Here is a 27084-nt window from a genome sequence, read left to right as displayed (position 1 = left end):
GTCAACGATTTCATAGAAAACTTCAATTTATGCGAAATCCTTGAATGTTTATCAAAAGGCTTTTGAACACATGAACTGTCCCTTGACAACGTTTCGTTGGTCTATTTTCATTCTTATCTAATACTACATTTGATAATTGGCTAAAATGATGTCTAACGAACCATGTGTTTTGTTCGTTAGACATAAGAGTATCCTTAAATTTCGCCCATATTTTCTAGCAACTATCTAAAGCTAAGTTTCAAGCTTTTTTTTTTTTTGACTGATGTTGGCAATTCTTGTAAAGAACGAAAAATAAAGCTTTTTAAATTCAACTTAATATTTCTATAACAATATCAAGAAATTCAGGTGACAACTTTTGGTATTTGTTTTGCAATTTTTAGAAACTATTCACATTAGCAACTTTCCAGCATTTTAGGATCCTAATCGGGACAGGCCTAGTCTAACAGTTCAAATTTTTATTATTTTACGGCTTATGGTTAATTTCTCTCTGACATTTTGACTATTTTGGTTGGTGATACTGAATTACGGCCAGAAGACGTAATGAACCACTGAGTTAGCTTGGCCATTATTGCTTCTTGAAAACATTTTTATCAACTTTTTTTCCACAACTAAGGTTTATTGGTTTGTTTAGGTGGGAATATGTAAACACCGTTGGAAGATTTCATTTCCTGGACTTTTCAGGTATAATTTGATCGGGGGAGAGGGGTAAGAAACTCGTCAAAATTCATGTAAATTGCGTCACGTGTTTGTTCGCTGTCCTTGCATTAAGATAAGGCTATGTGAGGGATGGACCATTATTTATCTGGAGGACCATTGTGCATTTGGATTGAAACAACTGCCATCGATGGTAAAGTTTTTTGATTTCCCTTCCGGCAAGATATTCGAACTTCATTGATATTTGTCACAATTTATTTGCTTTCCTTTGGTCTAGAATATTTCCTAAACACATCTTGAAAACCCCTAGGGGTAGTCTGAAACATGTGGCTTATAAGAAAAACATTGTTATTAGTTATCAGCTATTTAACCGTCAGTTCAGGAGGAAACAGCTAATCGGAAAATTGTTGTGAACTCAGTATTATGCGCGTGTTTAATTAAACGAAACAAATTATTATTGTTGTAAATAGGTTGCAGTTATTATTCAAGATGAACACGTTTGTATACTATGTGAATCGAACTGTATGCTGCAAGCATTCTTAAAGTGAAAAGGTCGACTGGATACGCCTGCAGCTGTGTTCTTTGATCGTTGGAACCATGCGGTCAGATGCGATCGATCGAGGCGCCGCGATCCAAAGTGACACCATCGTAGAAAAAACGATTTTAATTCTATACAAATTCATAGCTTTTTCCATTTTCTGCACAACTTTGATCCACTTAGTCTCACATAGTGGATTCGCTGGTGTTGATCAAAAATTAAATATTTAATATGCATTGAGGACAATACCTGTTGTGTTTCTTTTACTTTATTAAATTCTTGCTGCGACTTAATTTTGGCGGAGAGACCCGACGTCAATAATTTGCATGACAGGGTTATTTCAGTAGTGTAATCAATTAATCTCTACGGTGGCCAATTTACGATATCACTTTAGTTGTTAAACTAAATTACCCTGTTATACTCTCCCACCGATGCTGCACCACAGTTTCTTTAGAAACCTACCCCCACTATTAATTTGCATGACAGTGAACTTCCCACATCATATACCAGAGGTAGACGGCTGGTCGTGCCTCAAAACAACACTAGGTGACTGGGCTTACATATCTTTCTGAGAAGAGAACTCTCGCAAGTCTTGTAGTTTTATTGCAGTTATACGAATATTTTCGATTTTCCTATCGCTACTGAAAATCAGCCAGAAGTTTGCGTTTGATTCAGCTGACAGAAACTCGACTCACACAACTGAAAAAATGATGATGACTGGAAGTTGCCAGTAATGGGGAACACTCTTGAGTGAGTACCAAAGTCCTTTCTAAAAGATTAATTTTATTTAATATGTCTTATAAGCAGACTAATAGAAGTCGAGCTTATGGCTTCACCTTGGACGGTTTTAAGTTAGTTTGTCCTTTAATGTATTATGCAGCTGACCACAGAGGCTTTCTTCAGGAAGCCAAGTCATATTATTTCAAGGGATATACTTAAAGAAGCCAGTTTAGCAATGTCTTACTGAGCTACAGACTTAAAGCCTGATTTAACTCACGGCTCTATCATGAAAAAGTGAAGCTCTCATGCTCGATTTTCCTTTCAAAACACGATTCGCTGATGTCAGAACCTTCTTTTGTTAAATTATTCATACGCTTTTGAGATTTTAAATGTAAACTTTTGATTTAACCATAGACGAGCGCGCTATGGAATTGTTTTCAGTATCTGTGTCTGATCGACCCGTGTCTCAACGTGTCATATCTCATGCACGCCTTTCACATCGAGTTTCAAATTTGTCGTTTGTATGTCACATCGCTCGTCATGTGTGCGATATGTCATACTGCTTGAAACAAAGCCAAACAATAAGTGGCTCTACAGTTATCATACTCCCTGTTTTTCTGTGGACGGCCACATATCTGTTTCACTGTGCTCTCAAAATTTCAACTTTAATTAGGATGCTAATAAGATTCACCAGCACCCGCTGGTCTGATACTGTTGGACTACATTGATGAAAACTTAAACTTAACTTATCTTGTAAACTCGCTCCTTCCTGAGATCAGCCATGGTTGTTAGGCACCAGCAGTGACTGTACTGAAGAAAAAAAAATGTAAAATATACATGGCAGAACTCTCACGGAAAGTGATTGCAAAGAAGTGCCTCTTGTCAAATTGAGAAAACGGATCCAAATTTAGTGACAGAAAAATATCTGAGGTCTCACATTTTGATATAAAAATGAATATAAAAGGTCGATAGCACATAAATAGGTATGCGAAATAAGGAAAAAGAGCAGCAATAATATTATAAAACGTTTTTTAAGTTTGGTTGGACCGGAAACTATTTAAGTGTCGTTCATGACTTAAGAATCGAAATAAGTTTGGCCTTATTGTCATGACCTGAGTGAAAAATACGTTTACAGTTCTCCCCTATTCCTGACAAGAACAATATTAAAGTTGTGTCAAACAAATGATAATAAGAAGCGAGTTTTCGAAAGCCAAATAATTCTGAAAAAAAATTTTTATTAGATAAAACGAAGAGTTTCGTTGCCATTTACTTGCATTATAATAATGACTTCGTATTTTGAATTTCGAAGATAACGGAAATTCTGCGTGAATCTCAGTAGAAAGTTTTTTAAAGGAAGTCTGCAGGTGGCATTAAAAGAAGTTTAAAAAAGAGTATCATGTTTCATAGTTTTATCACTTAAGCATGTTGAACTCTGTAAAGTTCCTCTTTCAATACTAGTCAAGTTCAATTTAAAGTCAATTTGTTTCCAAATATCTCTTTATCGAACTTGAGAAGTGAAGGAAGACTGCGATGCTCACTCAGGCAAGCTCATAGCACAGGAGAAGTACCTTATGGTTCTGTTATCACCATGATAGGATAGAGTTAAACCAAATATATTAATTTGGGAAATTTTTAATAAGCGTTGTCAGGGGCAGCGAACTGTGTGCTATTTGAATAGTATAGCGTGAATGTTTGAATCAGGAGAAAGAGCTGCTAGTACGTTAGGGAATGGGTCTTAAAGGAGTCTGTTACTTTATATTTAGATGTCTTTTTGCATGCAATGGGCGACGACTGTTCGCTGTTCTTAGTAAAAACTGTTTCTGCCATTGAGCTTTGACAACTTCTAATTGGAAAAAAAATTGGTAAAACTTTCGATTAAGTCATAGACGAACGCTCAGTGGGACTATTTTAGTTTCCGTGTCGACTCGTGCCACACCTCACGCTTGCTTTTTCACATCAAGCTTGAAATTTGTCGTATGCATGAAAAATCGCTCGTCATGCGTGTGCGCGATATGTCATACTACTTGAAAAACAGCCAAAAAATGAGTGCCGCTGCGATTATTGTGTTCCCTGTTTTTCAGTGGAGCCCACATATTTGTACCACTGTGCTCTCAAACTTTATGATTTAATTTCAGGTGAGATTATATAACAACAATGGGAGTCCAAGAGTTCTTTTATTTACCAGTTCTCCTCTTCAGGTTGGTATCGTTTCACTCAGTTGTTACTCAGTACCAACGTGATACACGTGAAGTCTCCATCTTTGGTAAGATGCTTCAAAAACACATTTTTAAAACAATCACTGGAGCAGCATTCGGCGATGTGTGTTTGCGGGAATGTTATCGTGACGTCAGATGCCAAAGCTTTAACTATGTGTTCACCCAGGACAGATGTGAGCTGAATAACCGTACAAAGGAAGCTAGGCCTGAAGATTTTGTACCCAACTCTGAGAGATGTTACTTCAGACGAGATAGGAAGAGAGGTGAGCGTTAAGGCAAAATGATTTGGCTAATTGTCTTGGAGGGGAAGATTTCGCATTTTTTCTTCACCTCTTCTTTTTTTTTTATTTTTAATTTTTTAGCTATCCTCGGAGCCATTCCAGAGCTGTCTGCAGACTCGTGCAAGGAAATCAAGGCAAGCAAAGGTGGACAAGCGGTCAGTGGAATATACTGGCTGAATTTCATCAAACCTGACACTCCTGTGTTGGCTCATTGTGACATGATAAGCGAAGGTAGAGTAAAGCAGTTAAACAGAATGAATATACAGTAACACGTATTGTACATGGCATAAAAGCTAACTGTCAGCTTTTCTCTCAGGTGCAATAGGAATCACCCTGAAAAGATTGCTACTTTTCAAAGAAAAGCTAGGATTGTTCTAGAATGTTTAAGATTTGTTCCTTGGAAACTATTTATGAAGCAGCTAGGAACTGTTGTGTCAGCCCTTACAGAGCAGATGGTTGGCTGTTAATCTAACATCAGGAAACTAAAATCAACTTAAGTCGCGTCACCCACGAATAAGCGTCATATGGCGGATTTTTTTTTCCATCCCATCTTTTATCTTATTTATATATTTCATCCATGTACGAAAGTTGATGACAGCAATAATTGCATATTCATAAGAATCTAAGTTTTTCAAAGTTGGATTTGATAACTCTTGACTCGTTTGCATCCTACTAAGCAAGATGTACTTATTGTTTATGCCATCCTTTAATTCCCATCACCAAGAAACGTTCATATATGTTATTGGAATGACATACCAGCTAAGGTGGGAAGAAAGTTGAAGCTTTTAAGAAAGTCTCATAAAGCAATGTCGTTGCTAGGAGTTATTTCTCTGAGCTTTATTCGACTTTCACCTCATTAGATCTGAAATTGCTTCGCGTCAACAATTTATTCTTTATTTAAACGCCAAAGTTCGGTGCAAATGTTCTCAAGTCTTTGCATTGTTTTCTTTTGATTCGATATTCTTTAATTTTATATAACTGCAAAGAGTTTATTTTGCGTGTCAGCGATATGGCTAAACCTCCATGATAAACTGTAGACATCTTACACATTAATTTCCAGGTGTTGACTCAATTCTCTATAGTGTTTGTTAAGTGTGTAGCTCTCTCGGTTCGTTGCTCTATTGAAGGTTATAAAATACTTGGAAAAAATCCAACTAAGTCAAGATAAAGGCCGCAGAATTTTTCCCTAAAAAATTCCACGGCTATCATGTTCATAGCACATTTCAGGTGTAGATATTTTTTATTTTTTGAAGGTATATTGAATTTATTTTTTCATAGATGTTATATTGGCTTATGTTCGACAGATATTGCATTAATTGCACAATCTAATTCTTTTAATCTTTTTAATACCCAAGTTAATTTTACGGCCGATGGGAGAAGAGGACGCTTTGGCACTATACAGACGTTCACTGTTCCACGGACCACCCGTTATCTCATCAAAGCCTGGGGAGCTCGGGGAGGAACACATTCCTACGATTATGGAGACAATCCAGGAACATATTATGGTGGAAAGGGAGCGTTTATAGAAGGCAAGTTCAGACTGAATAAAGGAACGGTGTTAAATGTTGTGGTGGGACAAAGAGGAGGGGATTCGGTGGAAGTAAAAGGTGGATATAGCACTAAAAAGACAGCAGCTCAATTAGGAGTGTCCGTGGAAGACAATGCTGGCACTGGAGGAGGGGGAGGAAGTTTTGTTTATACTGCAGATAATGTTTTGTTGCTGGCTGCCGGAGGAGGAGGGGGTGCGTCTGGTGGATATAATGGTGTGGATGGTCAGGCTGGTTCAAATGGCACCGGTAGTGTGGGGAAAGAATCCTCACGAGTTCGAAATGGAGGCACAGGGGGACAGCCAGGTGAATGCAACAGTGAGGGCGGTTACCACCATGGAGGAGTGGGAGCGGGTTGGTTTGGTCAAGGTTGTACCCGGCTAGGCTCCTCCCATGGGGAAAGAGGTGGATCACGTGCGCAAGGCTGGATCGGAGGCCAAGCTGGAGATATGAATAGCGGTAATAACGGGGGCCCTGCACCTGGAGCAGTTGGTGGGTTTGGTGGTGGGGGAGGTGGAGCAGAGGATAATGGTGCATCAGGTGGAGGTGGTGACTACTCTGGGGGAGGTAGTGGTACCCGTTGGCAACAAGCCGGAGGTGGAGGAGGCTCGTACTGTAATGGCGAAGATTGTTCCGGTTTGGCTGGTGGGAATTCGAATGATGATGGCCTTGTGCAAATTATGGAATTGTTCGGCTGATTCCAAAACATTTTTTTGAGTTTTACAGTAATTTTTTCAAAATGGATTTCTGTATTATTAGTAGTTGTGGTGGTAATTGCAGAAGTTTTATATACATTTAAATCCCTTGTTCCTTTTTCAACAAGGGAGATGATAAGAATCCTCTTCCTCTGGCTATGTATTAAAAATGGTACCGTCTAGGATTATAATATTCAACACGCTTAAGCTTAAAATTCTGAGATTTGTTGACACTTTTTGAAATTTAACTTGTAAGAGTGTGGTCAAAAACCATTATAAAGTTAAAAATTTGAAGGGAACTGTCCAATGATTTCCATCTATTAACTATCCTATTATAGAAAGTCTTTTAAATAGTAAACTCTTCAGAACTGATCCCGAGTAAAACAAAAAGAACGCTTCACAGTAGGCACAGTCGTCTAGTAAGTTATTGTATAGCAAAATGAATAAATTAGAGGAGGCGATGCAGAAACAAATCGAACATTTTGATGACCTCCTTTAAAGTGTGTAAGAGAGCAAAATATCACAAAATCATAATATCATGCCGGTTTAACGTTACTCTCAGTCAAGCCATGTTCACGTGTAATAGTGGTCGTTCATAAACACGAGCGGGAAACGTTCCATTGCTCCCTACTGATGTCAAAGATTTTGTAATGTTGTCCACTCAGATCAGAAACTTTACACAGACAACAGTTTTATTGTTGGATGTAATGTTACCCCAAAGTAACCAATGATAGTGCCCGCTGTTAACAAAAAATTCCAGTTGTATAACAAGATCAGTTTTTGATACATGAGATTGATTGTAAGGTTACCAGTCGTTTCGTACCTTCGGTCGTTTCGTACCCAGCTAAAACGTTTCGTACCCAAACAGTTGAGTCGACTCGTACCCAAACAATTAAGTCGCTTCGTACCCAGCACGGTCGTTTCGAGATGTAAAACTTTCATCAAGTAACTTGTTTAAGTTCGCCTCTTCCCCTGTTTACACAATTTTAAAAGCTGAGCCTCCGAATGAGTCAATTGATTTCAGCTTCCTTGTGTTTTGCCCCATTTTCTACATGTTAAAAATTCGTTTCGGGCATAAGAGACTAATGGACATCAATTGATTCATTAATATCTTTCTTTTATTATTATTATTATCATCATTATTATTATTATTATTATCATTGTTATTATTATCCCTTCCATCACAGTCTTTGCTGGTGTGCTTTTTGTGCATCCGCTGGGCGCAAACCATGCGCCTAGGGCATCAGTCACTCAAGTCAATCATTCTGTTCATACGCTAAGCACCTTTCTGAGGATTTGCATAGATCCCAGAATGCAGATCTTTTGAATCTGTGTCACAGCTTCTTCTGATACTTTCGTTATGTTTTCCACCATACACTTTTTTACTGTACCAAGCGCACCAACAACCAGAAGGAGCACTATGGTTTTCATACGACACATGTTCTGTATTTCTAGTTCTAGGTCTTTGCACTTGCTGTTCTTTTCCATTTCCTTCAGAACGATGTTTCTATCAGATGGAACAGTCATATCAATCAGTTTGCAGTTGGAACTCGCCGAATATTTAAGAGAGGTTGTCAGTAATTTTCGAGAATCCGGCGACAGAAGCAAACATTCAAATTTGTTTTTATTTTCTCAAAAAGACCCTTTTGGTGAATCGTTTTCAAAAATAATTTTCAAAAGTTCCAGCGAGTTTTTATTTTGGAAAAAAATATGAAAGTTCGAAATCGGTCAAAACATACCTATTGGTATTGGGCTTTTAGTGCATTTTCACAACGCTCGTACAAGACAGCGAAAAATTATCTCGGATTCATTTTTTCATAAGTTCTTTTTCATCCCTCGGAGTAGCTTTGCAACTATATTTCATCTCTAACTGAACTTTCTTTTGTTTGTAACCACCCGCGTAAAGTACACTATATTTTCTATTTTGCTATATTTCAGACGACCATATCATCTGGGGTATACGAATTTACATAAAGTAAAAGAGCTCTTTTACATAAGAAATTCTTCGTGTTTATCATGTAAAAATATTGTTTTTGGCCTGTGAAAGGCGAGCGCCCCAGACCAAAATATATAGCGTGCAGTTTCACGGAGTTAGGCCATTTTCCTTGCTGTACTCCTACTGCAAATCGCACGCTATTGGGACAAAACTCGACGTGTTTGGTCTCTACTTCAGTTCTGATTCATTTCAATATATCGATTTTAACCTAAAAATTAACCTTCCTTTATTGTTAAGTGAACAAACCACCGTTTTAGGTAAAGTTTTTGAGCTGACTTTTCTCGAGTGCTAAATAAACAAATCGCTGTTTACAAAGATACCAGCTCTGTCGACGTGTTTTTAGCTGAAAAATCGATGGGAAAATCGTAGCGTTTCTTTCTCCTGTCTTTTATTATTTTAAAGATTTGCTAAAATCAGGATATAGGGCACTTGTACAAAACCAAAACATTCATTAGTCTACAATTTGATTGTTTATTATCATTATCGCACAGTTCACAATAAGGAAACTGTAACAGGAGAGGAGATTTTAAATTCAGATGCCACGTGCTTGTTGACGTACAAGTTCCCGAGTGTAACAATTTCGGCTTTTCGGGAAACTCTGCTTCTCTTATATGATAGGAAATATCAATAGCCCCATAAAATTCATTAACTGCGCCATGTTTCCTGAAAATAAGACTGGAAAATGGTTTTTCCACTTTCCACCATCAAGAAATTCCACGTAGAAATAGTATTTGTAGCGTGACTGCGTGACCTTTCATGAGAAGTAATAATTGTTTTTCTTTTTTTTAAGAAGACACCTCCAGAAAGTTCTTTATCCTTCTGTCATCTTATTTGCCTGTTTTTTGACTGCAAATATCATCTGCATTTGCCATTATATATAGCACTCTTTCGAGTTTCTTTGCGTGGTGTCGGGCATAAGTGTGTAGGTCTGACTCAAAAGATATCTGCGCGCTGCAACACGGGTTTCTATGTTTTCTCCTTTTTCTTTATTTGTATTTTTATTCTCCTCCTTGCATTATCACACATGTATGTTTTTTTTTATTCCCTCGGCGCGTTCCCTCAGATTTGGAAGTAGGCTACGAAAAGTCAATATTGACCAGAACTGAAACCTTTTCTATCACTATTTGTTTCAAAGAACCCCTGTTATTTATAACTTTATTTCTCAAGAGAATATGATTTTATTTGCCATTTACTTCCATTAGTACATGAAACTAGGTCCCGATAAGTTTTTTTGTTTCGTGACTCCCAAAAGCTGTTTGCGACAACATCAGTTGAGAAATCAAAAGCAATTGCACCCGAGAAATTCGCCTGTAGCCTTCTACGCGCAGAAGCCAAATCCAAGTAATGAAGCTTTCTAAGACCTCTGTAAACTAGAGACATTACGTGACGTCGAGGGGTCAAATATTTACACTAAATATGTGACCCTCAAACAGATTACATACTCGTACATGTAACGTCCGAAAAATGTCACGCATGTATAACACCGTGGGCGCACCTTGCGAATTATATCCACTGGCTTCAATAGTAAAGAGACAACTTATTTACTATTTGTATTTGAGCAAGCTTATTTACCCTACTTGTAAAACTCCTTGATGAAGTCCACTATTATCAGACGAAATGCGTGGGAGATAAATACAAGTTTTTACTTTCTCAGTTCGTGCAGTGAGTTCAACAGAAAAATTAAGCTCACCCTGTCATAATCAATGATTTGATACCGTAAGTACCAATTTAGGTACATCATTGGGCTTTGATCACAATAATGAAAAAAATTTGCGTTTCCCCACGCTTGCCACATTTATTCTTTGAAATAATTATTTTACTGGAGGGCGATGTCACTTAGCTTGGTGCGTCTTGACTCTGGCCGACGAAAATTATCGAGGTGAACCCCATGAAATTCTTGTCAAATGTTTTATAAACTTTGTCTACCCTTGATTTGCACGCAATAAAAGGCAAATTTCGAACGATATTTCAAAATATTTTATTCACTGGTCAATTTATGACCTGTTTTATAATATCTCATTTTTCCCAGTAAATTTAAGAGAGGGTCAATTTTTTGACGCAGCCAAAGATAGATATCTCTGAAAAGTCTCTGAAACTCTTAAAGAATTTACACTGCCGGTAATATTTTCATCCTTCTCGCAACAGCGCAACAGACATTGTCAATCCTTTGTAGTGTAGGCGTATGTATGATATGTGATGCCGTATAAGAAATCGAGTGTCTAAAAAGCTCTCAATTCTCGCGCTGGCCAGGGACGGCAACAGTTCACAACTCTAAACTCGTGGGTGTAGAGCATAAAAAAATAAAAAATAAAAACATTTGAGAGACGTCAATGTATCCAAACATGCGTTTCGTCCGAGAAGAAGCTTATTCTAGCGCGTATTGGCTTATTTGGAGATTACGAAGGCCGCGATTTCACGATATGCCTCAAATATCGTGCACAACTTGGTATGAGATTCATGCCAGTATCCTCGTCATAAAAATCGGACACGTAAAGTTGAGAGAGAGGTGAATCTGAAGATGGCAGAAGAAATCAAAGCTGGTGGCGAGTCTTCCTGGTGGCAAGGTGACTGTAAACCTAATAGAACGCGTACTGTAACCGCTATCTTAGAGTCAGCAATGAATAAGGAAGAAGGGCAAAAAGAACGCTTATCTGAACATCAGTTTTCCTAACTAATGATTTGAGACTGAAATGAACTTTATATCATATGATTGCTAGGGATACGCAGGTACTGTAGAGACGCTCACATAAATAGAGGTGGGCGACCCTCTCTCTGACTTTAGAACTGCAACAAGTTTATAGCGCAGACCAACTGGCACAGTTTTGAGCACCTCAGGGTCTCACTAGGCTCATCGCATAAGAAACCTTCAGCAAACTAATCGTAGAAGTGGGTGGTTATCAGCAACGTGCACGGATCCCTGAACGCGGGTCATCGCGAGAACTATATCCAATCCGTCACGGACAGAACAAGAAAGCGAGATGTTCTTGCTAAGAGGAAGCATGTATCAAGACATTTCAGTCATCGGCTGCCATCCAAAAGCACCCTAACAAAGGCAAACACTGTGAAGCTGACAAAAAAATCCGCCTATGATAAGATCAAGAGAAAATGGACGAAGACCGGCTTGCCATTTTAAAGGGGGCGGTTACGTTCAAGGTTGGACCTCAGGTAACCTTCTGACGAAACATCCCTAACTAGCTACATGGACTTTGCATGGGCTCTTTGGAAAACACAAAAACCAGCCACCTTTTCTCAGAAAGCAAAGAATTATTTCATTGACATGAGCTGGACAGGGGAGGAAACTAGTAAGGCAACCGCCTCTAACAAGGCAGAAGATAAGGAGTGACCTTGAAAATTTAGACGAAGACTGCAGGAGAGGTTACAGCTGCTATTAAGCTAAAAAAAAGTAATAAAGATCTTTGCATCTCACTTTTCAAAGCTGTCAAATATTTGGATGAATCGAAAAGTCTAAAAACTCAGTCGTTTATTTGCCTCTGTTGATTGACAAGCCGTCAATCAAATTGACTGATACTTGAGGTGGACATTAACTAAGGATCAAGAAAAACCGGGGGGTGGTCGATATCCCTCCGGAAAAAAACCAAAACAGAAACCAGTTTGTCTTTTTTAGTTTTGGGGTAGATCCTTTAACCTGGCAAAGTTTCGTTGAAATTGGTGACATTGAATGTAGCACGACTGCCCGGTGCTACATGCCATTTTTCTCGGATTTCTTCGACAATTTTTACCAACAGAATTCCAACCTACAGTTGATTTGAAAATGTATCTAAACAGGTGGACTACACAAACATACTGTTTTACAGTGACAGTGGTAGAAATCTACAAAAGCGACCGAGCAAAACACCGAGGTTCATGCACAATTAAGCGAGTATTTTCATGCGACAACTACATGTTTCGAATATTTTAAGTATGCGAAGATTTTATTTAGCTCACGCTCACGTATTTACAACAACATTTGTAGTTACATGTAATTTACTCTAAATTTATGCCAGTGGGATAGATTGTAAATTAAAGAACAATATATGCAACGGGCCAATTTCAGCTAAAAACACGTCGACATAGCTGGTATCTTTGTAAGCAGCTATTTGTTTATTTAGCACTCGAGAAAAGTCAACTCAAAAACTTTACCTAAAACGGTGGTTTGTTCACTTAACAATAAAGGAAGGTTAATTTTTAAGTTAAAATCGATATATTTAAATTAATCAAACCTGAAGTAGAGACCAAACACATCCAGTTTTGTCCCAATAGCGTGCGATTTGCAGTAGGAGTACAGCAAGGAAAATGGCCTAACTCCGTGAAACTGCACGCCATATATTTTGGTCTGGCGCGCTCGCTTTTCACGGGCCAAAAATATTATTTTTACATGATAAACATGAAGAATTTCTCGTTGAAAAGAGCTCTTTTATTTTATGTACATTTTTATACCCTCCATGTTATGGTCGTCTGAAATATAGCAAAATTTAGCGTACAAACGGAATAGAAAATATAGTGTACTTTAAGCGGTGGTTACAAACGAAAGAAAGTTCAGTTGGAGATGAAATATAGTTGCAAAGCTACTCCAAGGGATGAAAAATAACTTATGAAAAAATGAATCCAAGATAATTTTTCGTTGTCTTGTGCGAGCGTTGTGAAAATGCGCTGAAAGCCCAATAGAAATTATGCAAATTAGGTACGTTTTGGCCGATTTCGAACTTTCGTTATTTTTTTCCAAAATAAAAACTCGCTGGAACTTTTGAATATTATTTTTAAAAACGATTCACCGAAAGGGTCTTTTTGAGCAAATTAAAAAAACGCTGAATTTTTGCTTCTGTCGCCGGATTCTCGAAAATTACTGACAACCTCTCTTAAGTACGATGTCTGGTATGTTCGCTGTGATAGTTCAGTCAGTACTGGCATGTCCCGTATGATGGTGATGTTGTTGTCTTTCGATTGTGCATCACGGTCTCTGGCTCAAGTTGGTACCATTTGTCTGTAATCTCGATATCTGATCTTTATAAATGCTCCAGTGGAGACATGCACAACACAAACCAGTTTCATGCAGTAGCCATTTACCAGCATGTGGATTTTTTAGAGCAGGGTTTAATTACCAAATATATAATAAGAACATGATTATCGAATATGCTTTGAAAAATTCATATCCTAGATTTCTCCAGTAAGGAAGCTGATCTTCAGATTGAATAGTCCCGTGTTTCCTCCTTTAACTCGTGTTGCTCGACTTAGTGAAGCCTATTACAGTTGGCTTTACCTTCGGACGGTATTTTGAATTACAGGCACGATTACAAACTTTATTCAATAAATTAATGTTACGTAAAAGTCTGGCTCATGCCTAGCACGCTTCGACATGTTAATTCGCAGGTAGTTACTAACAACTGAATGGTTTGAATAACACCGAACCTTTTTTTAATGTTTTGATCGATCAAAACGGATGCAAGTAGGAATATTTATCTGATTGTTCGCAGAGCCGTAAGGATGTTTCAGGCGGGCGCTTCTTTGTTTTTTTTTTCTCTTTATCATCCGGAATTCAATGAGAAAAAAAACGTGCTAACATACTCTCGTTCAAGACTGCGTTAGCCAGGAGAGTTGACTCTTTGTTAGTTCTTTTAGAACACTTTTAACATAATAAGATTTCAGACTAACAATTTTCCATCTCCTTTGCAGTAGATGTTTTTGTAATCGCTTTATCCTTCTTTTCTTTTTGGAAACAAGGAAGAATAACCTCTATTTAGTTATTAAGTCCTGATCATTAAAAACCATCAGTGGAGTATAACAGTGCGAGTGTGAAGTATAAGGGAGTGACCCATGCATCGCACCGCTAACAATGAACCCAAACGATTGGGCCGTTTTTCGTGATATTTATTTTCTTTACGGGGGCCCGCTAAAATCACTTTAATTGTTATTCCTAAGTATTGCTCTTCGCATCCTATACTGTGCATAAAAAAACACACATAAAAATCTAGAAGTGGGGACAAACACGAGACTATGTCTCGTGTTTCTTCCTACAATTCCTTCTTGTTCTAGCTGCTTCCTGCGTGCTTTACAACGGAATAAAGCACAGTCAAGGCTTTTCTATTTGTTTCATATGAAAGATTGTGCGCTATTGCTAACTCTATATTTTTTCGAACATCTTACAACTCTAGCAATTTACCAACCAGCAGGAGAACTAGTACTTTCAAAGAACAATGATTAATATCCATAAAAGGTTAACTGATACTTGTGAAGGTACTTGTTTTAACTTGTACTTGTACGTCGAGACGGACAGAGTGATATTGGAAATCAAACTTATAATTAGTTTTGTGGACAGCAGGTTCTGAATGAGTTTCTTCTTTCTGAGATAGCGCATGAAGAGAGAATCAGTTAAATCACACGTTAAGTACGAAAAAGTCAAAGATTTCATAGAAAACTTCAATTCATGCAAATTCTTGAATGTTTATCAAAAGGCTTTTGAACACATGACGTGTCACTTGACAACGTTTCGTTGGCCTATTTCCACTCTTATTTAATACTACATTTGACAATTGGCTAAAATGATGTCTAATAAACCACGTGTTTTGTTCGTTAGACATAAGAGTATCCTTAAATTTCGCCCATATTTTTTTGCAACTCTCTAAAGCCAAGTTATTTTTTGCGACTGATGTTGGCGATTCTTGTAAAGAACCAAAAATAAAGCTTTTTGAATTCAAATTAATGTTTCTATAACAATATCAAGAAATTTAGGTGTCAACTTTTTGTATTTTTTTGCAATTTCTAGAAACTATTCAAATTAGCAACTTTCCAGCAGTTTAGGATCCCAATCGGGACAGGCCTAGTGTTAAGGATATCGAACAAAAGAACAGTTTTTTTTTTTATTAGATCAATTATCAATTACTTTGTGTGCCTAGTTACGATCGTAGTTACAATGTTTATCTTTTCCCTATTGGTTTGTAATCGGAACTTTTAGCATCACCACGCGCATATAAAAGCTAAGTTAGCGTCCCTTTAAGCCGGAGTTTCGCAAGATTTCGCCTTGAACAGCAGTACCTTCGTTCTTTCGTTCCAAACCTTTGGCACAAGCGGGACCGATATGTAAGTGATTTTGTTAGTTTTATTTCAATATGTTTAAGTTTAGTTTTTCACCTTGGGCGATAGCGCACATATGTACTGTGTTGTACAATAGTACAACTAATTATCTTGAAATCAAAGGAGTATTTGAAATAACTAGACGCTCACACAGCAACGCCCACATTTTAGTCTTTGGGCTGTTAATCAGCCGCAAATGGTCATCGTGTAGCCGATCTTTGAATCTCGAGTAGGTTTAATTTAGCCTTTTACGATTTGTTTATGTTAATTCACGTTAATTGTTCTTATTTTAATCGCGTTATCGACATAGGCACCAAAAGCGTTTCTTTCATGCCTTTCGCGCCAATTCAAGTAGATTCATGCATTCGTTATAATATTATTGTAATTTCAGTTAACGATCGTGATCGTGATGGTGATCGTGATCGTGATCTAAATAAACACTGTTAATCGTCATCTTGGTTTTCGTGGTTTCACTACGACCGGTAAAATAGTCCCCACATCAGCGACACTTAGAAAACACGCCTAGCGACACCCCTCGAGGTTTCGTCTTTCGTCGCAAGCGTCATACCTAGTCTCAATGGGGTGATCGCCTTTACGGGCAATTAACGGTTAAAAATGTTATCATTTTACGGCTAATGGTTAATTTATCTCTGTCATTTTGATTATTTTGGTTGTGTTACGATTAACTGCTCTCCCCACTAAGGCTCTGTGATATTTTAAAGACCCCCCCCGCCCTTCATTGGCCTTCAATTTTCTATAGTCCCCTCTACACTTTGTTTACAAACGTGATAAGGTGAAACAAATGTTTGCAGAGAAGTCAGGTAAGATATTAAAAGATATTTTTCCAAAACTGAAATTAAAAAATAAAGTAACAAATCGAAGCATTAGTATAAAAATTAACAAAATTTGGCCACTTAAAAGGTGGTCACTGTATTACACAAATAACAAATCTGAAAGTAGCTGAATATTTCTTGAAAAAACTGGGAATTTATTGTGGCAATTAAAACTCAACGTTACTTGTCAACATGTTGTCCTTCTACAAAACTTAGTATATCAGGTATTTTTTTCAAAACTATATGAAACAAATAATATTCTTTAATCCTGGCTATATTTATCATTGGCACTTAATACTTATTTTATAATTTAATAGGGCAATTGTAATATTGCGCACAAATAAAAAAGAATACTAAAACCACGAAGATGATGTTGGAAAAAGAATGTTTGCGGAGTTGTATATGTTTGTAAAAATGTTTCCAGAAGAAAATTTGTCATAGCCCTCTTCCAGAAAAATAATGGTCCGTCACTAAATACGGGAAAAGACCTCTACTGCTAAAAATTTCGATGAAACACGTGCCCTGACTAATTGAAACAGTGTACTTTATAGTAGTACGGATACACGGAGAGAAAGCTCATCAGTGTGTTTGATTTCAGTTCCAATATTTCTTCGGGTTTATCCAAAATTCAAATGTTGAATCGTATGTCTCAGAAAAAAAAACAAAAAAAAACGAGCTACCTGTCTGCAATAAAGAAAACTCGCCACGTTTAGATTGAAACAACGACAAGAAATAAACTGACATCGATAGCGTAGTTTTTAGATTTCCCATCTGGCAAGATATTCGAGCTTCATCGGTATTTGTCACAATTTATTTGCTTTCCTTTAGTCTAGAATATTCCCAAACACATATTGAAAAACCCTAAGGGTAGCCTGAAACAGGTGGCATATAACAAAAACATTGTTATTAGCTATCAGCTATTGAACCGTCAGTTGAGGAGGAAACAGCTAATTGGAAAATTGTTGTGAACTCAGTATTCTGTGCGTGTTTAATTAAACGAAACAAATTATTATTGTTGTAAATAGGTTGCAGTTATTATTCGAGATGAACACGTATACGATGTGAATCTAACGTGTATGCTGCAAGCCTTCTTTAGGTGATAAGGTCGACTGGATACGCCTGCAGCTGTGTTCTTTGATCGTTGGAACTATGCGGTCAGATGCGATCCATCGAGACGTTGCGATCCAAAGTGACACCATCGTAGAAAAAACCATTTGAATTCTATAAAAATTCGTAACTTTTTCCATTTTCTGCAAAACTTTGATCCACTTAGTCTCACATAGAGGATTCTCTAGTGTTAATCAAAAATTTAACATTTAATATGCATTGAAGACAATACCTGTTGTGTTTCTTTTACTTTACTAAAAATTCTTACTGCGACTTAATTTTGGCGGAGAGAACCGACGTCAATAATTTGCATGGCAGGGTTATTTCAGTAGTGTAATCAACTGAGTTGATAAGGTAAACTGTACATTGGAGCGATTGGAATCGCTCTGACGAAGGGTTGACGAAGCTCTTGAGAAAGGGCTAACGCTCGAAACGTCAGCCTTTAAAGCATTTAAACTCTTTACGGTGGCCAATTTACGTTATCAATTCAGTTGATAAACTAAATTTCCCTGTTATACTCTTCCACCGACGCAGCACCACAGTTTCTTTAGAAACTTACCTCCTCTATTAATTTGCATGACAGTCAACTTCCCACGTCATATACCAGAGGTAGACGGCTGGTCGTGCCTAAAAACAACACCAGGTGACCGGGCTTAGATCTCTTTCTGAAAAGAGAATTCTCACAAGCCTTGTAGTTTTATTCCAGTTATACGGATATTTTGGACTTGTCTATCGCTGCTAAAAATTAGCCAGAAGTTTGCGTTTGATTCAGCTGACAGAAACTCGACTCACACAAAGGAAAAAATGATAATGACTTCATCTTGGATGGTTTTAAATTAGTTTCTCCTTTGTTATGTAGCTGACCACAGAGGCTATCTTCAGGAAGCCAAGTCAAATTATTTCATGGGGGATATATATACTTAAAGAAGCCAGTTTAGCAATGTATTACTGAGCTACAGACTTCAGGCCTGATTTAACTCACGGCTCTGTCATAAAAAAAAGTGAAGCTCTCATGCCCAATTTTTCTTTCAAAACATGATTACTTTCTGATAGTTTCTGATATTTATTGCCTGGTCTTGAGCTACGACAAGTAGTTCCTCTGTTTCTACTCTCAGATTACTTGACAACCAATTGTCGTTGGTGACTGTGTCTGCGTGAGGTACCACCACCAAATGGTTGTCAAGTAAGAGCAAAACCCACACCAACAGGTAAAACGTGAAACTATAATGAACACATATCAACTTTGATTTTAGATGTGGCTCTGGAGGACTGCTAGTGATTTAACCCATCGTGCAGAATGCGTCGACATATCCGGGTACTTTTTAAGTCCATCGGGGGTAAATTTGAGAGGCCCTCCCAGAAAAGAGGCGAAGCAATAAGGAATATGGCTAGAAATCGCCTGCTTGCGTCTTCTTTTTTTCTTTTTATTTTAAACACAAAATAGTTTCATGCGGTAGCTATTTGCCAGCATGTGGATTTTTTAGAAGAGGGTTAAATAACCAAATATGACTATTATCAAGTATGCTTTGAAATATAGATATTCTAGATGTCTCCAGTAAGGAAGCTGATCTTCAGATCGAATAATCCCATAAAATATTCCGCTTTTCCTCCTTTAACTCATGTTGCTCGACTTAGTAAAGCCTATTACAGTTGGCTTTACCTTCGGACGGTATTTTGAATTACAGGCACGATCGCTAACTTTATTCAATAAATTTAACACTAGAAACAGTGGGAAATCAACAAAGCTACCCAGGGCCAAACTGGATTTTGTGCGTTGTAGTTTTATTTTCTGGGGTGCCTCGATTTTTTAATTCGTTACCTTTAAGTTTGAGGAATATTAATTCTAGAGTTTTATTCGGGAAGCCACGGACGATTATTTCTTGTGATTTCTATTGTAGTTTCAGCAGTTTTTAACTGTGTCATTTGTATTATAGGTACTATCTTATATATACTTAGATAATTTGTTATTTTTTAGTTTTTAATTCTTAATCAGTAGGACCCCGTCAATAACAGTACTTTTGCATTGTAGGATTATCGTGGATAAATATTTCGATTATTATTATATTGCGTGAAAGCCTGGCTCATGCCTTGCACGCTTCGACATGTTAATTTGCATGCAGATATCAACAATTGAATTGTTTAAATAAAACCGAACCTTTTTGAGGGCCTCTTCATATGAGCCCGGTAACCGGGCTGGCCCGGTTACCGGGACGAATTTTGTCGTCTGTTCATATGGGAAATTTCAGCCCGGTTACCGGGATGAAAAAGAGTCGAAAAGGGCGCGAAACGTGGACTGAGGCCCTGGGAACGAGTTTGAGCGCGAAATTCAAGAAAGTAAACAAAGATGGCGCCACGTTCAACAGTTATATCGTTCGCTCCCATCGTAGCGTTATCAACGCTCGTAGCTCTAGTGCTACAACTTCACGGGGTCCTTTTGCTATGGAAAATACATCAAACCAGGCAGATTGATGCAATCCGGATCGGCTTGTTGCGGAAGAAAAGTTATTTCTTCCGAAATGTAAAGCAGCTGAAGCAGAGAGATTTGTACAGAAAAAAACGAAGTTGTTGGCATAAACCCGGTCGAACTGACTTGTGGTGGAAAAACATCTGGACGGGAGTAGCACCTGAAGAATGTTGGAAAGAGAACTTTCGGATGTCAAGGGCTGCTTTTGTGAACCTGGTATCGGACCTAAGGCCATACATTTCACCAAACCCAAAGTCACCTAACCACAGGGCATTGAGTGCAGAAAAAAAGGTTGCAGTTGCATTGTATTTTTTAAAAGACACTGGCTCCCTGAGAATGACAGCCAATAGTTTTGGAATAGCACTCAACACTGCATCAGCTGTTGTAAATGAGGTTTGTCAAGCTATTTCAAACTATCTTGGCCCGAAATATCTCCATCTTCCTGAAGATGAAGAAAGCATGAGGGAGAAGGTAGCAGAATTTGAAGCCAAATTTGGCATGACACAAGCTTTTGGTTGCATTGATGGGACACACATTCCAATTCAGTGCCCATCAGAGAACTCACAAGATTTTTTCTGCTATAAGCAGTTTTTTTCATTAAGTGTGCAGGCTGTGTGTGACTATAAAGGCTCCTTCATGGATGTTGAATGTAAGTGGCCTGGAAGTGTCCACGATGCAAAGGTTTTTGCCAATTCTTCCATCAGTGCCAAATTAAGAAGTAATAAATTGCCCTGTACATTTCAGACTCCAATTCCAGGTGGTGTCAAAATACCTAATTACCTCATTGGTGATCCAGCTTATCCATTGCTTCCTTTCTGCATGAAAGAGTATGATTCATGTACCAGTAATGAACAAGTTGTTTTCAACAACATGCTGCGTTCTGCCAGGAACCAAATTGAATGTGCTTTTGGCCGGCTTAAAGCAAGATGGTCCATACTCACTACAAAAGTGGACTACAAACTTGAGGCAATACCAACAATTATTTATGCATGTTTTGTATTACATAATTATTGTGAGAAGCATAACATGTATGTTGATCAGGACTTGGTTGACTCGCAAATTGAACTTATGAAGGAAAATGAAGATCAGTTTAAAAACACTCCTGATCCAATTTACTTTTGTGATGTGGGAGAAGGGAGTGTTGTGAGGACAACACTCACACAATTAGTACTGAAGAATCTTTAACGTAGTACTTAAACTTTACCCTATTTACATGTATTGCTGTACTTAGTTTAATTAACTTAAGGGGGGAGACCCTTAAATACAAAATGCATGCTATGGATGACTTCTAACTGTCATATCTTGAGCTCCCTTAGTATCCTTGATTTAGTTTTTGGCCATATTTGTTCTATTGGAGGTCGCCTTCACTTTCGGTAGTCATGATCATATTTGGTAAGTCACGTAACCATAACACAAAAACCGTATAAACTCACACAGCTTACATCTTTCCCCAATGAAACAAAAGCCAACGGGTAGAGTGCATTCAGGTGCAAAATTTGTAGAATGGATTTGTTAAAATGTATGTTATTGAAGAAGCTATGACATCACAAAAACTTCATGACGTCATAGCTTTTTCAGTAATGCGAATTTTAACAAATCCATTCTACAAATTTTGCATTTGAATGCACTCTACCTGTTGGCTTTTGTTCCATTGGAGAAGGATGTAAGCTGTGTGAGTTTATACGGTTTTTGTGTTCTGGTCACGTGACTTGCCAAATATGGTCATGACTACCAAAACTGAAGGCAACCTCTAACAGAACAAATATGGCCAAAAACTAAAGCAAGGATACTAAGGGAGCCCAAGATATGATGGTTAGAAGTCATCCATAGCTACCATTTTGTAGTTAAAGGTCTCCCCCTTAATTTGCTAGCTGAACATTGTCAAGACATGAAAGATCCTAGCATATAACAACAACTTGATATTCTTGAACACAAACTAAGGCCACTTGAATGTTGGTAGTGTTCATTGACCAGCCCCTATATGATCGGCCAAAACCGATTCATATTACAGTGTAGGTACTGTAGGTGGCACTTTTCAAATTTAATTGTAACTATAAATTTCCATTTTTTGAACTAGTGTATTGGTTTCAGTTAATTACAAAGAAAAATTTTAACTTAAAATGTTTGTCTTAAACAGCGCTCAGTACCAGTAGAAAAAATATAGTTGGGAAAATAACCAAGTAGAGATGTAATAAGAAATCCTTTTCTGAAACATCCTCAGATTTGTGCAATCAGGCAACTATGAATACTATAGTGAGCAATCCAACTGTGGATTATGGCCTGAATTTGTCAAACTCAGTATGAAAACTTTAACAACAACACGTACTGAGGAAGTCTGAAATTTTGTTGGATACACTAGAATGCTGTTTGAAACATTTTCTGTGGGCCAAATTATGCCAAACAAGGCTGTTTACATTTGAAAAACAATGAATAAAAAATACTTTTAAAAATAATTATCAAAAATTCCCCACTGATAACAGATTAAATCAAAACAAGGCAGGGCCTTCTCTGAGTATTAAAATTGAATTAAATATCAACAAAATGCAAATGTTGGCAGAAAAATGGAAATTGGCAGGTCAACGTATTTGCCCATAGAATAGAAAACTCTGTCAGTTATTTCCATAGCATCAAGTTGTGTTTGCATATCTATATACAATATAGATCTATTAGACAATGTCATAATGTCATAACTCTATGGTTGATAATAAAAGCTTCCACTGCTTCCTGGATCTTGCTGGCTACCATGTTGGCTAAACAGCTGGGCATAAACACCCTCAGCAGCCTGAGGTGCAACTTGCATTGGGTTTTGATAGAACAAATTCTGATTTACAGGTGCACATACTGCATAAGGTTGTTGCAATGCTTGTGATAGCATCTCGATTGATCGACAAACTCCTGCACCTAGATCAGTCATAGCTTTACTAACACTTTCAATACTATGAGAGAAACTTGTTGTAGACTCCCGCATTGCCTCAGCAAGGTCCTTTCGAAATTGGGCATCTTCCTTAGCTTCTTTAATAAGCAACCCATCCCTCTGGGCAGCAGAAAGCTTTTTTTCCAAATGCTTTCTTTTGTTGTCGATTAGCTTTGGTACACAGTTAGCTTTGCGTTTGTTACCAGGTGCCACATCGCCACTTCCACTACCCCCATCATCTCCAGGGCCTAGATCACTTGAACCAGCTGAAGTACCTGCAGTTTCCAAATCCAAACTTAAGCTGTCATCTTCTGGATTGTGACATTGGACAACTTCATTGTCTTCCAGAAAATCATCTCCTCCTACACCATAAGAAAGGGGCTCTGTTCCGGCAGAACCACCCCACAATGTTATCAGTTTGTCGTAAAATTCGTAAACAAGTTTTCCACTGCCACTCCTACTTCCAGAAACTACAGCTTTAGAGAAACTCTGTCTGATTTCCTTCACCTTTTCCATCACTCTCTTCTGTCCTTTCGTTATCATATCTTTTGACTCTTTTACACGATGCTTTGCTTTGGCCTGCTCTTCCTTTGAACGGGTTTTGAAATCATCTGGTAACTTGAAAGCAGCCACAGGACCAAATATAGATTCATCGTCCTCATGAAGCTTCGCCATGTCCACTCGCAGTTCTTGGTACTGAATTTGTTTATCGGCGTCGAAATCAAGGTTTCTATAGGCCATTTTTGATTTGTATTCAAGTAAACAGTCGATCAACTGCCTTACCGTGTCTGTTTCCCAACGGAATCTCTTCGAAGTCAAGGTGGAAGACACTTCGCCATCCGCCATGTTTGCACCCGTTGTAGGTCGCGTGAGCTGGGTTCCGTTTAGTCAGCGTCCTTACAAGGCATGCGTAGTTGAAAAATTTTCATCCCGGTAACCGGGCTGGAGTGTTCATATGGGAAAATATTTCATCCCGGTTACCGAGATCTCGGTTTCTACAACCTAGATCTCGGTAACCGGGCTGGCCCGCCTTCTCATATGAACACATCGAAATTTTTACAAAGGAAATAGGAGTGAGGCGAGATCTCGGTAACCGGGCTAGCCCGGTCAACCGGGCTCATATGAAGAGGCCCTGAGTGTTTGAACCATCAAAACGGGTTCAAATAGGAATATTTATCTAATTGTTCACTCAGCCATAAGAATGTTCCAGGCGGGCGCTTGTTTGTTTGTTTTTCTGTTTTTCGTCCGGAATTCAATGAGAAAAAAGAATGCGCTGATACACTCTCGCTCAAACCTGCGTTAACCAGCAGAGTACATTCTTTGTTAGCTCTTTGAGAACGCTTTTAATATAAGAAGATTTTAGACTAACAATTTACCATTTCCTTTGCAGTAGATGTTTTTTTAATCGCTTAATTCTTCTTCTCTTTTTGGAAACAAGGAAGAATAACCTCCATTTAGTTCTTAAGTCAAGATCATCAAAAAACATCAGCGGAGTATAACAGTGCGAGTGTGAAGTATAAGGGAGTGATCCATGCATCGCACTGCTAACAATGAACCTAAACGATTGGGCCATTTTTTCTTGATGTTCATTTTCTTTACGGGGGCCCGCTAAAATCACCTTTAAATGTTATTCCTAAGTATTGCTCTGCGCATCCTGTACTGCGCATAAAAAACACGCATGAAATCAAGAGGTGGTTGTTACATATGGAATATTGTACGCTATTTCTAGCTCAATTTTTTTAGAACGACTTACAACTCCAGCAATTTACCAACCAGCAGGAGAACTAGTTCTTTAAAAGAGCAATAACTGATATCCACAGAGGTTAACGGATACTTTACTTGTACGTCTAGACTGACATACAGATATTGGAAATCAAACTTAATTAGTTTTGTGAACAGCAGGTTTTGAATGAGTTTCCTCGTTGTGAAATAGCGCATGAAAAGAGAATCAGTTAAATCAAATGTTGAGTAAGAAAAAGTCCACGATTTCATAGAAAACTTCAATTTATGGGAATTTCTTGAATGTTTATCAAAAGGCTTTTTAAGACATGACGTGTCCCTTGACAACGTTTCATTGGCGTATTTCCATTCTTATCAAATATTTCATTTGATCTTTAGACATAAGAGTATCCTGAAATTTCGCCCATATTTGCAAGCAACTCTCTAAAGCTAAGTTTAAAACAATTTTTTGTGACTGATGCCAGCAATTCTTGTAAAGAACGAAAAATAAAGCTTTTTAAATTCAAATTAATGTTTATATAACAATATCAAGAAATTTGGGTAGCAACGTTTTGTATTTTTCGCAATTTTTAGCGACTATTCAAATTAGCAACTTTCTAGCATTTTAGGAGCCCAATGGGGACAGGCCTACTCTCAATGGGGTGATGGCTTTAACGGCTAATTAATGGTTAAAATTTTCATCATTTTACGACAAACGGTTAATTTCTTTCTGTCATTTTGATTTTTTTGATTGTGTCACGATAAACTGATCTCCCCACTAAGGCTCTCTGATATTCTTATGACCACCCTTCCCCACTCTTTATTGGCAGTCAATTTTTTATAGTCCCCTCGATACGCTTTGTTGGAGACGACTGACCCCAGCTCCTGATTACGACCAGAAGACGTAATGAACCACGAACTCAGATTGGCCGTTATCGGTCGTTGAAAACATTTTTTTCATCATTCTTTTTTTTTTGCCATTCATCAGTTCGACTGATGTGTTTAGGTAAGAGTATGTAAACACTGTTGGAACGTTGTATTTCCTTGACTTTTCAGGCAGAATTTAATCGGGGGAAGGGTGGGAGACTCGTCAAAATTTATGTGAACTGCATCACGGGTTTGTAAGGCGTCTTTGTATTCATATGATGCTATGTAAATACAGAAAAAAGGCCTCTATTGCTAAACGTTTCGATAAAACATGTACTCTGACTGGTTGAAACAGGGTACTTTATCATAGTGCGGATACACGAAAAGATAGCTCAGCAGTGTGCCTGATTTCATTCCAAAATTCAAATTTTGAATCGTATGTCTCAGAAAAAACGCAAAAACAACGAGCTACTTGTCTGCAATAAAGAACACTCCCTACGTTTACATTTAAACATCGACAAGAAATAAACATCGATGGCGTAGTTTTACGATTTTCTTTCTGACAAGTTTTTCGAACTTCATCGATATTTGTCACGATTTAGAATCTAGAATATTCCCAACACACCTTGAAAAACCATAGGGGTGGTCGGAAGCAGGTGTTTGATGACAAAAACAATGTTAATAGCTATCAGCTCTTTAACCGTCGGTTTAGGAGGAAATAGCTAATCGGAGAATTATTGTGAACTATTATGCGCGAATTTAAACGTATTGTAAATAGGTTATAGTTATTTATTGTGATGAACACAGTTGTATACGAAGTGAATCGAACGTGCGTGCTGCAACCCTTTTCAGGTGATAAGGTCGAGTGGATACGCCTGCAGCTGTGTTCTTTGGTCGTTGGAACCATGCGGTCAGCTGCGATCGATCGAAACGTCGCGATCCAAAGTGACTCCATCGTGGAAAAAACAATTTTAATTCAAAACGATTCATGAATTTTTCCACTTTCCACAAAAATTTGATCCGTTAAGTCTCACATAGAGGATTCTCTGGTGTTAATCAAAAAGTAAATATTTAATATGCATTGCGGACAATACCTGTTATGTTTCTTTTACTTCTTAAAAAATTCCCATTGTAACTTAATTTTGGCGGAGAGACCCGACATCAGTAATTTGCATGACAGGGTAATGTAGTGTGATCAAGTGAGATGATAACGTAAATTGCCCACCGTAAGGAGTTTAAAGGCCTGAAAGGCTGACGTCTCGAGCGTTAGCCCTTCGTTAAAGCTTCGTTAGCAATTCGTCAGAGTGATTGAAATCGCTCTGACGAATGGATTACACTAAATAACCCTGTTACATTGATTACACTAAATTACCCTGTTACATCTCCTACCGACGCAGCACAACAGTTTCTCTAGAAACTTACTCCATTGTTAATTTGCATGATAGTCAACTTCACACATCATATG

General features: G+C 37.9%; 4 protein-coding genes across 4 annotated transcripts in view; 3 read left to right on the top strand and 1 right to left on the bottom strand.

Moving 5' to 3' along the window:
- LOC131771910 (uromodulin) overlaps positions 1–27084 on the top strand; it is a 75184-nt gene that overhangs the window by 34656 nt on the left and 13444 nt on the right. The window lies entirely within an intron of this gene.
- LOC131787137 (uncharacterized PE-PGRS family protein PE_PGRS20-like) lies at positions 4067–6865 on the top strand. The gene is made up of 3 exons (XM_066167192.1): positions 4067–4391; positions 4491–4640; positions 5765–6865. The coding sequence occupies exons 1-3, from the start codon at positions 4067–4069 to the stop codon at positions 6652–6654; spliced, it is 1365 nt and encodes a 454-aa protein (XP_066023289.1). The 3' UTR covers positions 6655–6865.
- LOC131799478 (uncharacterized) lies at positions 19937–21470 on the top strand. The gene has a single exon (XM_059117185.2). The coding sequence runs from the start codon at positions 20000–20002 to the stop codon at positions 21302–21304; it is 1305 nt and encodes a 434-aa protein (XP_058973168.2). The 5' UTR covers positions 19937–19999; the 3' UTR covers positions 21305–21470.
- On the bottom strand, positions 22812–23879 carry LOC131799480 (uncharacterized). The gene has a single exon (XM_059117186.2). The coding sequence runs from the start codon at positions 23877–23879 to the stop codon at positions 22812–22814; it is 1068 nt and encodes a 355-aa protein (XP_058973169.2).

Source organism: Pocillopora verrucosa, chromosome 5, assembly GCF_036669915.1.
Source record: "Pocillopora verrucosa isolate sample1 chromosome 5, ASM3666991v2, whole genome shotgun sequence".
Taxonomy (NCBI): domain Eukaryota; kingdom Metazoa; phylum Cnidaria; class Anthozoa; order Scleractinia; family Pocilloporidae; genus Pocillopora; species Pocillopora verrucosa.
Note: the sequence above shows the minus strand (reverse complement) of the source record. Positions and strands in the feature narration are given on the sequence as shown.

What these genes read in the sequence shown, in the direction of transcription:
- LOC131787137 (XM_066167192.1), top strand. Translation starts at nt 4,067, where the DNA reads ATGGGAGTCCAAGAGTTCTTTTATTTACCAGTTCTCCTCTTCAGGTTG. An exon ending in CAGACGAGATAGGAAGAGAG is followed by an intron (nt 4,392 to 4,490) that starts GTGAGCGTTAAG and finishes TTAATTTTTTAG; the next exon opens with CTATCCTCGGAGCCATTCCA. An exon ending in TTGTGACATGATAAGCGAAG is followed by an intron (nt 4,641 to 5,764) that starts GTAGAGTAAAGC and finishes TTAATACCCAAG; the next exon opens with TTAATTTTACGGCCGATGGG.
- LOC131799478 (XM_059117185.2), top strand. Translation starts at nt 20,000, where the DNA reads ATGGCGCCACGTTCAACAGTTATATCGTTCGCTCCCATCGTAGCGTTA.
- LOC131799480 (XM_059117186.2), bottom strand. Translation starts at nt 23,879, where the DNA reads ATGGCGGATGGCGAAGTGTCTTCCACCTTGACTTCGAAGAGATTCCGT.